The 16,954-nt window shown below is 40.5% G+C and overlaps 1 protein-coding gene across 6 annotated transcripts in view; it reads left to right on the top strand.

The window, feature by feature from the left end:
* The window catches only part of Nsun6 (NOP2/Sun RNA methyltransferase 6), a 51,464-nt gene that overhangs the window by 24,688 nt on the left and 9,822 nt on the right, over positions 1-16,954 (top strand). For all 6 annotated transcript variants that reach the window (XM_031369071.1, XM_031369072.1, XM_031369070.1 and 3 more), the window contains 2 exons: positions 4,331-4,450; positions 14,950-15,094. In XM_031369071.1, coding sequence (XP_031224931.1) covers positions 4,331-4,450; positions 14,950-15,094 — 265 coding nt within the window. The remainder of the gene's footprint in view (positions 1-4,330; positions 4,451-14,949; positions 15,095-16,954) is intronic.

Genomic DNA, 16,954 nt, shown 5'->3' with positions numbered 1-16,954 from the left:
AGTGTATAGTAGGCAGCGTATAGCAGGCAGCGTATAGCAGGCAGTGTATAGCAGGCGGTGTATAGCAGGCCGTGTATAGCAGGCAGTGTATAGCAGGCAGTGTATAGCAGGCAGTGTATAGCAGGCAGTGTATAGCAGGCAGTGTATAGTAGGCAGTGTATAGTAGGCGGCGTATAGCAGGCGGCGTATAGCAGGCGGTGTATAGTAGGCGGTGTATAGCAGGCAGTGTATAGCAGGCAGTGTATAGCAGGCAGTGTATAGTAGGCGGCGTATAGCAGGCGGTGCATAGCAGGCGGTGTATAGTAGGCGGTGTATAGTAGGCGGTGTATAGTAGGCGGTGTATAGTAGGCGGTGTATAGCAGGCAGTGTATAGCAGGCAGTGTATAGCAGGCAGTGTATAGTAGGCAGCGTATAGTAGGCAGCGTATAGTAGGCAGTGTATAGTAGGCAGTGTATAGCAGGCAGTGTATAGTAGGCAGTGTATAGTAGGCCGTGTATAGTAGGCAGTGTATAGCAGGCAGTGTATAGTAGGCAGTGTATAGTAGGCCGTGTATAGCAGGCAGTATATAGCAGGCAGTGTATAGTAGGCAGTGTATAGTAGGCCGTGTATAGCAGGCAGTGTATAGCAGGCAGTGTATAGTAGGCAGTGTATAGTAGGCCGTGTATAGCAGGCCGTGTATAGCAGCCAGTGTATTGTAGGCAGCGTATAGTAGGCAGTGTATAGTAGGCAGTGTATAGTAGGCAGCGTATAGCAGGCAGCGTATAGCAGGCAGTGTATAGTAGGCAGTGTATAGTAGGCAGTGTATAGTAGGCAGTGTATAGCAGGCAGTGTATAGTAGGCAGTGTATAGCAGGCAGTGTATAGCAGGCAGTGTATAGTAGGCAGTGTATAGCAGGCAGGGGGCTAATTGCTTCCTTGACTGTGAAACAGAAACTGCACATTTGAACCCAAGTCTTTCCTTCAAACATGCCCTTGAGACATGACTCCTGGAGACCTGCACATGCATTAGTACAGGACTCAGTTAACACGCACGTCCTAATCCAGGCTGAGCTGGTGGAATGTAGGCTCTAGGAAATTCCTGTGTTTCCTAAGGATTTCAAATACTGCCTTTATAGCTTTGTGACATGAGTTTAGTTGGTCTAAAACTTTTTTTTTTGGCCTAAAACATTTATTGATCTTTTAACATTAAATTTCTCTTTGCAAACTAGGTCAGAACCACCAGATTTTTTTTTCAGTTAGAAAAAGATAATTTTTTCATACAATATATTTTGATCATGTTTTTCCCCTCCCCCAACACCCAGTTCCTCACAGGTCCCTCCCTCCTCTCTGCCCACCCATCTTTATAGTCTTTCTCTCTTTCAAAAACAAAAATACCCCCCCCCCCAGCAAACCCACAAAAACAAACAAGCAACAGACCAATAAAACAGAAAAAATAAAGCCAAAACAAAATGAAACAAAAAGTTCAAAAACCACTGAGTTTGTTTTGTGTTGACCAGCTATTCCAACGCATAGGGGCTGCCCTAGTATGTCATTTATAAATACCCAGTGAGAGTCCATTGGAGAAAATTTATTTTACCTTAGCAGCAATATCATTTGTAGATAGCTTCTTGGTTAGATGTAGGAGCTCATGGCCAACCCCCTTTTCTGTGCTGGACTTTGTCTGGCTTAAGTCTGTGCAGGTCTTATGTCTGCTGGCGCAGTTTCCTTGAGGCCATCTGTGTATTGTCCTGTCATGTCTTGAAGACATTGGTTCTATGGAGTTACCTATCATTGTTGTGGGAAATATTAAAAATGAATCCACCCTGCAAACTCTCTTTCCCAATGGTCCTTGTTCTAGTGCTGGTCCCGATGGGCTCTTGCTGTTTTCTCCTAGCTAGCAGCATCATCTCACTCACATGCAACGCTTTACCCACCCTGACAGTCATTCAACTAGCGCCTAGTACCCGGCGAAGCATGACTCTTAAGGCTTAATTATCTAATCAGGTTTATATAATAATAAGATCACAATTTACAAGATGCCAATACAATAATTTCAGAGCCTAATGATAAAGACAGTGTTTTAACCCAATTATCCTAACATTGTAAAAATCTTAACTTGGTTGTTATAACCACGCAGGGTCTGAATTGTCATCTTCACCAGCCTCCATGATGATTTTTCTTTCTCTCCCTTCCTCCCTTCTCCTTTTTCACTCCTAAAACTCTAGCTCCACCTCTTTATTCTTGTCTAGTCACAGGCCTGTCACTGCCCTAATGTGATTGGACAGAGAAAATGCTGCAACATATCATCTCTGACTCTTACAGTCTTTTTGCCTCTTCTTCTGCATAGGTTCTTAAGCAGGCAGGGCTTTGATGAAGACAGCCTATTTAGGAACACATGGTCTAGAGCCACTGTTTTCACGTTGTCCAGTGGTGAGTCTCTGTTCATTTTCGTCTATGCAAGAAACAAATGCTCTGATGAGGGTTGAGCCAGGCACTGATCTATAGATATTGCAGCATATCATTAGGAATTCTTCTATTATTTTCTTTCTTTAGCAGAATAATAGGATTGGGTTTTCCCCTAGGCCCTTGACCTGTCACATGTTCTTGCAAGTTTAGAAATGTGAGGTATGGGTTCTATCATATGGAGTAGACCTTAAATCCAATCAAAAAATGGTTGGTCACCTGTTTAACATTTGTACCACTGCTACATCAGAATATATTGCATGCAGGTCACTCTATAGGTTGTGGGATTTGTAGCTGAAGATCTTGACAATAACCTTTCTCCTTCAGTAGCATATAGAGTCCCTTCAGCACCAGAACTTCTAGTCAGTAGGAGTGAAAGTTCTACTTAGGTACCAACTCAACTTCTCAGTGCTTGGTGATACATACATACATACGTACATACATACACATACACACACACATATATACATACACACATGTACATACATACATATGTGTATACATATATATACATACACACACACACATATATATATACATATATATATATGCATATGCATGTTGTCTTTAGCAATGGGCCTTTACCATCAGGTTTTGGAGAACAACCAATAGCCTTGGCAATTTCCCATGATGTTTGGGGGTCTCCCATTCCTGCCATTGGAGGTTTTACTTGGTGTCAAAAGCTGTCTGGTTGGAGCATTGTCTCCTCTGTTGTTTGGTGACACCATTTAGATTCCTTTTTTTATATGTATATAGTTTGGGAGGCTTCTACAATAGTAGTGTCCATATGACTTTTCAGTTGCCCTTCAGTGTTAAATTATTTCTCCATACCTTTACTCTTCTCTCCCATCTTCCTCCCTATTTAATTCAATTATTTGTTTTCCTTCTGTCTCTCTTTAACACTATATTCCATTTTCCTTCCTTGGGAATTCCTTCTCCTTCTCCTGGTTCCTTATGAGATACCTAATCTCTGTGGTTATTTGTATTGTAGCATTATATTTCAAAGGATTTACAGCTAACAACCACATATAAGAGAAAACATACAATATTCATATTTTGGAGTCTGAGGTTACCTCATCCAGGACAATTTTTTTCTAGCTTTATTCATTTATTAGATGACCATCTAGGCTGTTTACAATTTTGGATATTATGAATAAAGCAGCAGTTAACAGGAATGAGGAACTGTCTCTGTAGTAGGATGCAGAGTCCTTTAGGTAGATGCCCAATAGTAGAATAGCTGGATCTTGTTGTATATTAATTTTCAGTGTTTTAAGGAACCCTCATACTGTGTCAAGCTGCTACTTTGCATTTATTTTCTCCAGCCTGCACTCACTGGCTTAGAGCTTAACTAAATAGATATTGTGGTTCTTATTAAAAGTGTGTGTGTGTGTGTGTTTGCACATGTGTCACAGCATGTATGCTTATGTCAGAGGACAGCTTTTCCTTCACCATGTAGGCCCAGGGATCAAAATCAAGTTGTCAGGTTGGACAGCATGTGCATTTATTTACCCACTGAGCCATCTCACCAGCCATGGTACAGTTTCCTGACTGGTGTTCGGTAACTAACTTATGAAGAAGTGGATTGAAGCTAAAGCTTTTACATTTTGAAGACACATCAGGTATATGTAAGAGCTTGGCAGAAGCTATCCCCTTCCAATCCTTATGATAACTGAAGTCACTGTAGAGAGCCAGTGGGGACCTGCTAGGGAGTCTGTGCTCTTCCTGCCTTTGGATGCCTCTTTCCTGGCCTTTCCCTGAAAGAGCCATTATCTTCTCTAGTTCTCTCCTTTACTTCTTCCAGCATTAGATGTAGAAAATGTTATATTTTGTTTGCATATGGAGTTGAGAGGCTATATTATTAAGGCTCACCTTTTTTCTTTTTCTTATAGAATTTGCCATCCACGGTTGTAGCTCATGTTCTTGATCCTCAACCTGGAGAGAAGATTCTAGATATGTGTGCAGCCCCTGGGGGCAAAACTACACATATTGCTACACTGATGAAGGACCAGGTGAGATGGCAGGCTCCTCTCAGACAGTTCCCACGGCCACTGAAGGAAACATAGGAAGCTAGGGTACTTAACCAGAAACTCCACCTCAGTTGTTTACATAGTCAATTCAGGTGGCCGTCATTTATGAGGACCATCTCAAGAGATTCCCAGTTTGCTAATACAACTCTAGACTTGTTCCCTTGTAGGATTATTTAGCTGAAATACTTAAGAGATGTTTTCTTGTTCTAAATTTTGAGATTTTAAATTTAGATGGGCTACCAAGGTATTAAACCGCCACTAAAAATTAATTTTAGAGAATGTTGTCAGTGTGCCATCATCTTTGTGGTCTGTATGCACACATACAATAAACATATAAACATCCCTGTGAACTTTCACTTGAATATCTAGAAAAGGATGTAGTCTTGATAGTGGTTTTTTGTTTGTTTGTTTTTTAAAGATTTATTTATTGTTATATCTAAGTACACTGTGGCTTTCTTCAGACAGCCTTAGAAGAGGGCGTCAGATCTCATTATGGATGGTTGTGGTCCACCATGTGGTTACTGGGATTTGAACTCAGGACCTTCTGAAGAGCAGTCAGTGCTCTTAACCACTGAGCCATCTCTCCAGCCCTTGATAATGTTTCTTTATCACAAATGTGAGTAAGTTTGATCGTGGGTAACTTCACCCAAGTTTTATTGCATTTTTCTCTTTACATATGAATGTGCCAAAGAGCTTTCTTTTATCATGGGCTGGTTTTATTCTGTATTCAGAACTCATTAATGTAATCATTTTTTTCTTCAATTGAAGAAATAAGGCCATTTGTTGCTGTCCTTTCTGTTTTTAACTTTACAAAACTCAATGCTTGCTAAAGTTTAACCTGCAGAGAATGGGACCGTGCAGTGATGTAGAATTCAAGGTGTATAGATGCTTTTTATGATGTTTATGTGCTCATGAGGCTATTCAAGTGATAAGTTGATAACACTGGGGAGAGAGAATAATGACTGGATAGAGAGGCAGGCCAGAAACTGATGTGCAGGAGGCGTGACGTGGTACTGTGAAACAGTTTACCCTGGAAACAGGAACGAAGGCTCCACAAGAATGTAAATGCTGTTGGGTTGGAACACATGCTGTAGTGCATGCTGGGAGTCTCTCCCTTGCTTCAGTCTTCTTAATAAACAGGAAGCAGAAAGAACAGATGCAGAGGAGAGAGAGTAAGAATTTTGAGGTGTGAAATGACAGCCTAGAAAGTCCAAAAATGAGATATGGACACATCCAGTTCTTACTAAGCGATCATGAATGTATCCGTCGGAACTTTATCATGGGTAGTAGATGTAATTTTATGACTTTTGGCTATGTAGGAGTGGGTGTGAAATTGACAAAGAGCTGACTTAGCTGCAACAGAGCATGTAAATACACACTGAGGCATGCTGGTATATAGTTAGGATGGCCAGAAAGGCTTCTTCCCTTGGGCTGTCCGGGCACTGATATGCAGTGACACTCCTCTCTCAGATGACGTTTTGGGAAACAGGAGCTCTCTTTATTGGGGGGTGGATAGTGTAACAAGAGGTATGTGAATGTTGGGGTACTGGTTTCCAAAGTGTACAGTATTGGCTGGGGCTGACGTGCTGGGAATGCCTTATTTGCATTAAGATGGATCCCAGGCATTTAAACCTGTAATTTGGCCTAGAAGGAAGTGCCTTCAACGAGGGGCTATGTGTCCTAGGGCAGGCAGGATAACACTGGGGAGGGGGGAGCCTTACTCCTGCTGGCCTCAAGATGAGATTGTCTGGGTTTGGATACTTCACCACCTTGCTCTTCAAGGCCTGTTCCCCGGGATGTGCTTGCCCCACAATGTGTCACAGAATCTAAGATAAATGGAACACTTCAGGAGCCAAGGCATGATGACAGCTAGCAGGTCAAGGGTTAATTTATGGAGTATTTAATGTGTATACCTTTTCAGTTTACTCAGAATGTAGATGTGCTTACTAATAATGCTATGAAAGTGTTATGGTCTGCTGTAATTTATAATATATTGATTGTAGTTGTTAAAAGTCAGTTGCTTAGGCTGGGTGTGATGCTGAGGATTGAAGCCTTTGTACAAGCTAGGCAGGTGCACTTCTCACAGAGCTGTACCCCAGGAGGCTTACTTTGTGTACGTCTTTCCAGAGTGAAGATTTCAGTATAAATCCACTTTCTTATGATGTTCTTATGAAGCTATTTAAAAACACAGCGCATTGGTGGCCTACAACTAAATGTTTGTTGAGCTGAGGCAGGTTAGGGGATTTGCTGTTCTGAAAGCACAGCTGCAGATAAGCTCATGTGTGTGGTAATGCTGGGTAGACTCATTCACTTGGCTTCATACGGCTTTTACTTATCTGAAATGACCTCTGCTGAGACAGCTGGGATGCCCTGCCTCTCTGGTCCCTGTGTCTTTCTCTATTGCTCGCACCTGAAGACCAGACCAGCAAAGGGCAGTACTTATGGCTGTTGTCAATTACCCAGTTGTATGTGTCTTTTTACATCCCACTTACCATCTTGCTAACAGCCAACAATAGCTCTTTGGCCTAGTCCTAGGGTGATGGGTTTTTGGATACTTCAAGTTTGCTGGAGCTTTTGATTCTTTTTTTTTTTTTTTTTAATAAAGAATTATCTCTCTCTCTCTTTTTTTAATAAAGATTTATTTATTTTTATGTGTATGAGTACACTGTAGCTATACAGATGCCCATGAACCATCATATGGCTGCTGGGAATTGAACTCAAGACGGCCTTGCTTGCTCAGGCCCCACTTGCTGCAGCCCCACTCGCTCTGGCGTAATACACTGTAGCTGTCTTCAGACACACCAGAAGAGGGCGTCAGATCTCATTACGAGTGGTTGTGAGCCACCATGTGGTTGCTGGGATCCGAACTCAGGACCTTCGGAAGAACAGTCAGTGCTCTTACCCGCTGAGCCATCTCGCCAGCCCACTTTTGATTCTTTTTGTTATTAGCTAAAGAAGCATGTAAATGCAGCTTCTAGATTAGTGCATCTGCGGGAAGACCTCACAGCTAGAGGCATTCACTCTCTAGTCTAGCTGAGCCTTCTTTGCCTCTTTTCCCTACTATTCCTGTTTAGTTCACCTGAAGTGTCAAGTTTTGCCTGTCCAGACTGTTTGTCAAGTTGTTGGATTTGTTAAAGCTTTGATGATATCTCGTAACATGACCAGAAAACTCATGTATTATAGTTTTGATGCAGCTGACATAGACCAGATATATATACATTTTTTAAAAACAAGAAAATATGCAGAAGAGTTACTCCATAGTGTTTTTGTTTTTGTTTTTGTTTTGTTTTTGTTTTCTGAGACAGGGTTTCTCTGTATAGCCCTGGCTATCCTGGAACTCACTCTGTAGACCAGGCTGGCCTCGAACTTAGAAATCTGCTGCCTCTTCCTTCCAAGTGCTGGGATTAAAGGCGTGCGCCACCATCACCCGGCCATAGTGTGTTTCAAACATCACCCACATGACTCAGTACATTCTTAAAACTGTAAACATATGACTTTGACTTAAGTCTGACCTAAGTAAGATATTTTAAGTTAGTTTCATTATGACATTTTTATATATATTTGTCATTATACCTTGCTTCTCTTCATCTCATTCATCATTGCTTTTCCTACCTCTCATGCTGGGCTCCCTTCTTCCCCACAAATCATCTTCTGTGTACATGTCACATGATTTCTATTACTATTGTTCCTACTTTCCACCTCCGTTAGGATTATTTTCTCTATTCTTATGGTCCCCTTCTACTTCCATGATGCACATGTGCGCGTGCTAATACACACACACACACACACACACACACACACGTTTGCATATGAGAGAACATATACAATACTTGTATTTTTGTATCCGGCTTGGTTTGCTTACACAGTGATCTCTGGTTTGGTCTATTTTCTTGCAAATGTCATTCAAATTTCTTTGCACGTATTTTCTTGAAAATACATTTGTGTTTATCAGAGAAATTTCCTGTAGTGTTCTTTGTTGTGCTTGTACCTGGTTTTGGTATAAGGGCAATATTGGCTTCAAGAGTTTGAAGAGTTTCCATGATATTGGTGTTAGCTCTTTAAACATTTGAGAGGCCAATGTTAAGCTTTCCAGTTCTGGATGTTTCTTTGTTAGAAGTCTTCCTAGTACCCTTCATTCTCATTGGTTGCTATGGATCTGCTTACATTCCTGATTTAATTTTAGTAGATCTTATGTGTTTAGGAATTTATCCATTCAGTCTAGATTTGCTAGTCTTTTGGAACATGAGTTTTCAAAGAATATACTAATGAGGCATTCACTGGCATCTGATATAACATCCTTAATTTTGTTCTATTTTTATGTTTATTAACTAGGTCTTTTTCTTTTGGAGGAGCTTGCTTTAGGTAGAAGCTTATCAGTCTTATTCATCTTTTCAAGCAACTTTTGATTGAATATATGTATTATTATTTTAGACTACATTTGACTGAATCTTGCCTTTGTTATTTCTTGCTTTTGTGCTGAATATTTCTTTACATTTCTGAGATCTTAAGAAGCATCATGAGGTTCTGTATTTGAGAACTGATTTAAAAAGAAAAAAAGCTGAGTATACAACAACAACAAACAACAACAAAAAAACCCTCAAAAACGCCCCTTAAGGTCTGCACCAGGAGCCAGTCCTGTGCCACAGCACCCCAAACCCAAGTAACATCAGGAGAGAATTGGTCTCCCAGAAGTTCTGACATGCCTGTGAGCATAGGTATGACCATCATTTCTGCTCAAATTCCTAGTCCAACAGGATACAGGAACTGAGGAGCAGCCTGGGACAGGATCCTTCTGGGTTCTGTCTGTACCAGGAGCTTATCCTGTGCCACAGATCTCCATACCCAAATTCGTCATGGAGAGAACTGGTCTCCCAGGAGTACTGACACACAGGGTTTAGGAGGGATAAGCCACAGTCAGAGACAACAAGACTAGTTAACACCAGAGATAACCAGATAAGGAAAGGCAAGGGTAAGAACATAAGCAACAGAAACCAAGGCTACTTGGCATCATCAGAGCCCAGTTCTTCTACCACAGCAAGCCCTGGAGACCCCAACACAACAGAAAGTAACACTCTGATTTCAAATCTCATCTCATGATGATGATAGAGGACTTTAAGAAGGACATAAATAACTCCCTTAAAGAAATACAGGAGAACACGGGTAAACAGTTAGAAGCCTTTAAAGAGGAAACACAGAAATCCCTTAAAGAATTACAAGAAAACACAAGCCAAAAGGTGAAGGAATTGAACAAAACCTTCCAGAATCTAAAAATGGAAGTAGAAACAATAAGGAAGTCACAAAGGGAGAAAACCCTGGAGATATAAAACCTAGGAAAGAGATCAGGAGTCATAGATGCAAGCGTCACCAACAGAATACAAGAGATAGAAGAGAGAATCACAGGGGCAGAAGACACCATACAAAACATTGACACAACAATCAAAGAAAATGCAAAATGCAAAAAGCTCCTAATACAAAACATCCAGGACATCCAGGACACAATGAGAAGACCAAACCTAAGGATAATAGGTATAGAAGAGAGTAAAGACCTCCAACTTAAAGGGCCAGTAAATATCTTCAACAAAATTATAGAAGAAAACTTCCCTAACCTAAAGAAAGAGATGCCCATGAACATACAAGAAGCCTACAGAACTCCAAATACATTGGACAAGAAAAGAAATCCTTCCTGTCACATAATTAAAACACCAAATGCACAAAACAAAGAAAGAATATTAAAAGGAGGAAAATGGTCAAGTAACATATAAAGGGAGGCCTATCAGAATTACACCAGACTTCTCACCAGAGACTATGAAAGGAAGAAGATCCTGGGCAGATGTCATACAGACCCTAAGAGAACACAAATGCCAGCCCAGGCTACTATACCCAGCAAAACTTTCAGTTACTATACATGGAGAAACCAAGATAGACCATGACAAAACCCACAAATTTACATGATATCTCTTCACAAATCCAGCCCCACAAAGGATAATAGATAGAAAATGCCAACACAAGGAGGTAAACTTCACCCTAGAAAAAGTAAGAAAGTAATCTTCTTTCAACAAACCCAAAAGAAGATAGCCACACAAACATAAAAATAACATCAAAAATCAGAAAGCAACAATCATTATTCTTTAATATCTCTTAACATCAATGGACTCAATTCCCCAATGAGAAGGCATAGACTAACAGACTGGATACATTTACAGGACCCAACATTTTGCTGCATACAGGAAATGCACCTCAATGTCAAAGACAGACACTACCTCAGAGTAAAGGGCTGGAAAACAATTTTCCAAGCAAATGGTCCCAAGAAACAAGCTGGAGTAGCCATTCTAATATAGAATAAAATCAACTTTCAACCAAAAGTTATCAAAAAGGATAAGGAAGGACACTGTATACTTGTCAAAGGAAAAATCTACCAAGAAGAATTCTCAGTTCTGAACATCTATGCTCCAAATGCAAGGGCAACCACATTCATAAAAAAAATTTTATACATTGTACCTCACACAATAATAGTGGGGAGACCTCAACACCCCACTCTCATCAATAGACAGATCATGGAAACACAAATTAAAGAGAGACACAGTGAAACTAACAGAAATTATGGACCAAATGGATTTAACAGCTATCTGTAGAACATTTCATCCTAAAACAAAAGAATATACCTTCTTCTCAGCACCTCATGGTACCTAGGCTGGTCTTCAATAGCAACAAAAACAACAGAAAGCCCATATACACATGGAAGCTGAACAACACCCCACTCAATGATAACTTGGTCAAGGAAGAAATAAAGAAATTAAAGACTTGAGAATTTAATGAAAATGAAGGGACAACATACTCAATTTTGTAAGACACAATGAAAGCAGTCCTAAGTGGAAAACTCAGCTCTGAGTGCCTCCAAAGAGAAACTGGGGAGAGCATACACTAGCAGCTTGACAGCACATCTGAAAACTCCAGAACAAAAAGAAGCAAATACCCACAAGAGAAGTAGACAACAGGAAATAATCACACTCAGGGCTGAAATCAACCAAGTAGAAACTAAAAGAACTATACAAAGAATCAACAAAACCAGGATCTGGTTCTTTAAGAAAATCAGCAAGATAGATAAACCCTTAGGCAGACTAGCCAGAGGTTGCACTGACAGTATCCAAAGTAACAAAGTCAGAAATGAAAAGGGACATATAACAGCAGAAACTGAGGAAACTGAAAAAAATCATCAGATCCTACTACAGAAGCCTATACTCAACAAAACTGGAAAATCTGGATGAAATGGACAAATTTTTAGACAGATACCAAATACCAAAGTTAAATCAGGATCAGGTAAACCATCTAAATAGTCCCATAACCCCTAAAGAATAGAAGCAGTCATTAAAAGTCTCCCAACCTAAAAAGAAGCCCAGGACCAGATGGGTTTAGTGCACAGTTCTATTAGACCTTCAAAGAAGACTTAATACCAATACTCCTCAAACTATTCCTCAAAATAGAAATAGAAGGAACATTATCCAATTTAGCTTCAAAAGTTATCATGTATATTCAAGTTACATTTAAATTACATAAATTATTTTGATGACTTAAAAAACCCTCATAAAAACCCAAAAAAACAAGTTCCTTTTTCATAGAGCTCACTTAGCTGCATCCTAGATGTTGTGATAACATTTTGCTTTTATTTTTTCCCTAATTAAAAAAATTCCTCCTTGATATTTTCAGTGGTTTATAAATATATTTTTATTTTTTCAGTTACCATATATGTGAGTAGTTCCTATAGTTGCTCTTACTGATTTTAGCTCTATTGTAGTATAGTCTGAAAACTTACAAGAAATTATTTTCATTGTTTTACGTTTGTTAAGACTTGATTGTGGTTTAGAATATAGTAGACCTTAGAGAGGGTTCATGGCTGAATGAATATTCTGTTTGTGGTGGATGGGATATTTTTGTAGGCACTGTGAAGTTAAATTCATTTTGTTTCTGGTTTATTTGTTGATTTTTAGTTTGGATGGTTTATCAATAAGACACTGAAGTCTATTGTGGCCTGTGTAGCCTGTATGCCTAATAATAAGATGGTTTAAAGGCAAAATTAGATAGAGGGAAGCTGAGTAAAAATGGCAAACATAGGGTAAAGAAAAAAATGTTAGTGTAATCATCAGCTTAATAACCAGTGCCTCCTGATGTGGTTGGAGGGAATGAACACCAGGCTGGGTTGGAGGGGTTTCAACAAGGCTGAGGCAGAGACAATACAATACAAAGGTGGGTGCCAGGGTAATGGTGGTTGTATGCTAGATAGGGCTTACAAGATTAATGTCTAAGACTAATTGTTTTGCTAAACTTCTACCTGCTTCCCTGACATCTGCAGACAGGTGTTGTGAATGCTTCACAGCCTGAGGCAATGCCTCAGATCCTCAGGAACTGAAAGGCACATGGTGCTCCAGGATCCATGGACTCTAACCTGAAAAAACTATGACACATATCTCTCATGGCAGCTAGACCAGTCCAACACCATGGTTCTCTGCATGTTAGTAAGAGGAAAATTCAAGGAGGCCATGGGACAAAGAATAAAAGACAATAAAATGGATTTTTCTACTAATAAAAAGTACATTAAAACATTAAATTTATGAAGGGATATAAAAAACATGAAATGCTTTACAACACCGTGAAGTAAAAATACCGCTAAAAATGTGTGCTAAAATGACAAAAGGGGAGGCGTGGAGAAAAGATGAAGTGCTGGAGTAGCTTCTGTTGGTGTCCTTGACACAGAGATGATGGGCAGTGGGCAGCAGTGATGAGTTGGGCTACTTGTCCTTTTGTTGGTTTATGCTACTGTTGAACCTGCATGGGTCCTGGTTCACACCTGACTGTCAGGATTTTATTAGCTTTCCTTTGCATATTATGGGCCTGAGATGGCCACACTTAGTTTTATAGTCAACATGAAAGGCTTCAGTCTCCTTAAAAGCTCTGGATGTTATCCTTTATTGTTCTCCCAATACACAGGGACTATAGAAAAGAACCACAGCCCCAAGGTGTGTACAGTAGGAGGAGCTGTCTTCATATCTGTGAGGCCTCCTGAGTCACAATCCCCTGCACTGCTTTCAAGTGTCCCCTTTGGGACTCTATAACACTGAGGGGTGCCAGAGCCACCTCTGCCCTCAGGCTCAGTCCACCAGGCACCAGTGCTGTTCCCAGTCAGTGAGATAGTGAAGAGGCTCTGGGCATGCCTTTTCTGACTTGAGTGGAGCTTCCAGCAGCCTGAACTTTTCAGTCAGTGCCTCCTGCCTAGCCACCAGACCTGCAGCAGTTTCCATTGAAGTTCCCTAGCTTATGGTCCTTGCCTGTTCTCCAGCCCCAAGGTAGTTCATTGTAAATAGTAACATCCCTTTTGAGATAGCAACCAATGAGCCTTAGGGAGTGACAACTGAGATTCTCCTCCACTGCTGACCTTCAGAGGTGCTGTTTCAATAAAACCTGTTCAAGGCTTTGTCCTAAAAGTAGGATTGCCTGTGGCTCTGACCTTCCACCAGTTTCCTTTTTGGAGGACTCTTTGCTTTACTGGCTGTCTTAGAGAAGGCTATTGCTGTGATGAGACACCATATGACAGCAGTTTTCATAAAGGAAAGCATTTTACTGTGGCTGTCTTACAGTTCAGAGGTTTAGTCTGTTATCATCATGGCAGAAAGCATGAGGGCATGCAGGTAGTGGTGGAGAGGAGCTAAGATTTCTGCATCTGGATACACAGGCAGCAGGAAGAGAAACTGAGCCACTGGGCCTGGCTGGGCTTTGTGAAACCTTAAAGGCCACCCCCCGCCCCCCAGTGACACACTTCCTCCAGCAAGACCACATATCCTAATCCTATGAAATAATGCCACTCCTTTTGAGCTTCTGGGAGCCATTCTCATTCAGACGACTACATCTGATCCTGACTTGACGTCCTTTAGCAGCATCTGAACTTTACGCCTTTCCAAAGCACTTTGCTGTGATGCCCAAAGGACTGGGGTCATGATATCTCATTTTGGTTACCATAGTTCAGATAATTTTGTGTACTGTAGAAATGATAAGAAGAGGATCAGTTTTTGCAGATATTTATTTCTGCATAACTCGTTGAAGCTCATGCTCTTTCATAGATGAGCAGTCATTTGAGATTGGTGGTGTTATGCTTACCTTCAAGAGTGTTTCTAAGTTTCTTGAAAATATTGCAAATAACTTTTTTCTGTTTTGATTAATGTAGACTAGGTTGAAGAACAATTGGCCGGAATGTGTTTAAAGAAAGGACAAGATATTTAAGGAATTAATATTTCAGTGCTAGGAACCTTGTGCTTGCTAGGAAACCTACCTCTGAACTATACCTCTCAGCCAAAGTAAATTTGAAGTACATTTGGTTAATGAATTCAGCAGGCATGGGCAGGAGGAAAGCAAAAAAGCACCTTTTACACTGGCTTTTTGTATTATTGACTTACATAACTGCTTTGGAATTACATTCCATTTTCATTTTTTAGGGAGAAGTCATAGCATTGGACAAAATATCGACTAAAGTGAACAAATTAAAGCAGAACGCTTCATTATTAGGGCTTCATTCTATCCGGGCATTTTGCTTTGATGCAACAAAGGCGCTTAAGCTTGATATGACTGATGGCAGAGAAGGTAACCTGAGTTTGCTTTTCTTATTCTGTGTTTTCTTCTCATAATTACATGTGCTCATTGGATCTTGATACGGTAGTGTGTAAGTGTTTATGTAATGTTTACTGTAGTGTCTGTGTTAATGCTTAAATGTGTTAATGTTTTGATGGCAAGACACTCGAAATTTCCTCTTGACAGCTTTGAGATGCAGTGTATACTATTACTAAATGTAAAACCCCACTGTGTACCAGAGTTCAAAACCTTATTCTTCCAGTCTAGGTAAACTTTGTCTCTTTTCCATAGTATTACCCTGTCCTTTCTTGCCATTGATAATCACTGTCTCCATCTGCTTCAACATGTTCTATTTTTTAGCTTCCAGATATAATTGTTTTTTGGAGCTCGGTTTATTTTCACTTGACATAGTATCTTCTGGGTTCTTCTATGCTGTTGCAAGTGTGAAGATTTCTTCTCCAGGCTGAATAGTATTGCACTATGTACATGCCGTGCATCTTTTCATATCATTCCTTGTTGGTAGACACTTGAGTTGATTCTGTAGCATCGCTGTTGTAAGTAGTGCTGAAGTGACCATGAGAGCAAAGCTAGCTGTGACAACTGCTCCTATTCATGTATGCCCACTGGCACGTATGAGTGCTGCCTCCTCACACAGCACTTTATCATTTACTGTGTGAAGAACCAGGCCACTCTCATTCGTGGTTGCATTTATGTTCTCACATGGGACACTTGTGCTCTCTTTTCCGCCATGCTCTCACCAGAGTATCTTCTCTTCATGCATTTGATAGCCGTCTCCTCACATGGGCTGGGTTGTCCTGGAACTCACTCTGTAGACCAGGCTGGCCTCAAACTCTGAAATCCGCCTGCCTCTGCCTCCCAAGTGCTGGGATTAAAGGTGTGTGCCACCACCGCCCGGCAAGGGGCTGGGTTGTATGTCTTGTGTTACTCATTGCATTTTCTTGAAGGTTTGTTGTAGTGAGCATCTCTTTCCTATACCCATTAGCCACATCGTCCTTTGAAGACCAGGACATGCCCATCTAAATCCTTTACTCTTTGGATTGTGTATTAGTTGCTATGATAAACATCTGGCAAAAACAACCTAAGGAAAGGATCTTTTTGCCTCACAGTGTGAAGGTGCACCTTGTTTTACTGATCTCTCCATCATAGGGAGGTGTCATCAGTGTTAATGTCCTCTTAGTCATGGTGTGGAAGGTGCATGTGATGTTGAGTGTTTCTCTCACTTTTGTAGGAAGGACATAAGAAACTAGTCACATTTCATCATAGGAGGCAGAGACGAAGGCTGCCGCCTACTTCTTTCTCCTCCTTGTTCTCAGGACGTCAGCCTGTAGAGTGAGGTTGCTAGGTTGGGCATGGATCTCCTCTCTAGTCTGGAAATGCCTCCACACATGCCCTCACTGACACCACCAGAGGTGTGTTTCTTAAGTGACCTCAAATCCACTGAAGTCATTACAGCAATGACTAGCTGGATTTGTTTGTTTGGTTTTTGGTACGTTTACGCTGTCTTTTGTCTGAAATATTTAATCCACTTTTTCCAGTAAATAACTGAATGGTGAAGCTTTGTTTGAGCTATGTTTTCTATATTTCCTTAGCAATGTATGGATGTGTTGTCCTCCTATGTTATCTTCTTTTTGAATTAGCTATGTTTCTATTGTGCTGTGTTTTCAATCTTCCGTTTATTCACTATACATTTTGGTAACCCAACTTATCAACCTTACTGTCAAACATATCCATCACAGGCCACTTGAAGCTAATAATGACTGAATTTATTATTAAAAGCCCAAGAGTTTTTTTAATTAGATATTTTCTTTATTTACATGTAAATTTCTCCTTTCCCAGTTTCCCCTCCAAAAA

The sequence above is a fragment of the Mastomys coucha genome, unplaced genomic scaffold (assembly GCF_008632895.1).
Source record: "Mastomys coucha isolate ucsf_1 unplaced genomic scaffold, UCSF_Mcou_1 pScaffold15, whole genome shotgun sequence".
Classification (NCBI taxonomy): Eukaryota; Metazoa; Chordata; class Mammalia; order Rodentia; family Muridae; genus Mastomys; species Mastomys coucha.
The sequence above is the reverse complement of the archived record's forward strand: the minus strand, read 5'-3'. Positions and strand labels throughout refer to the sequence as shown.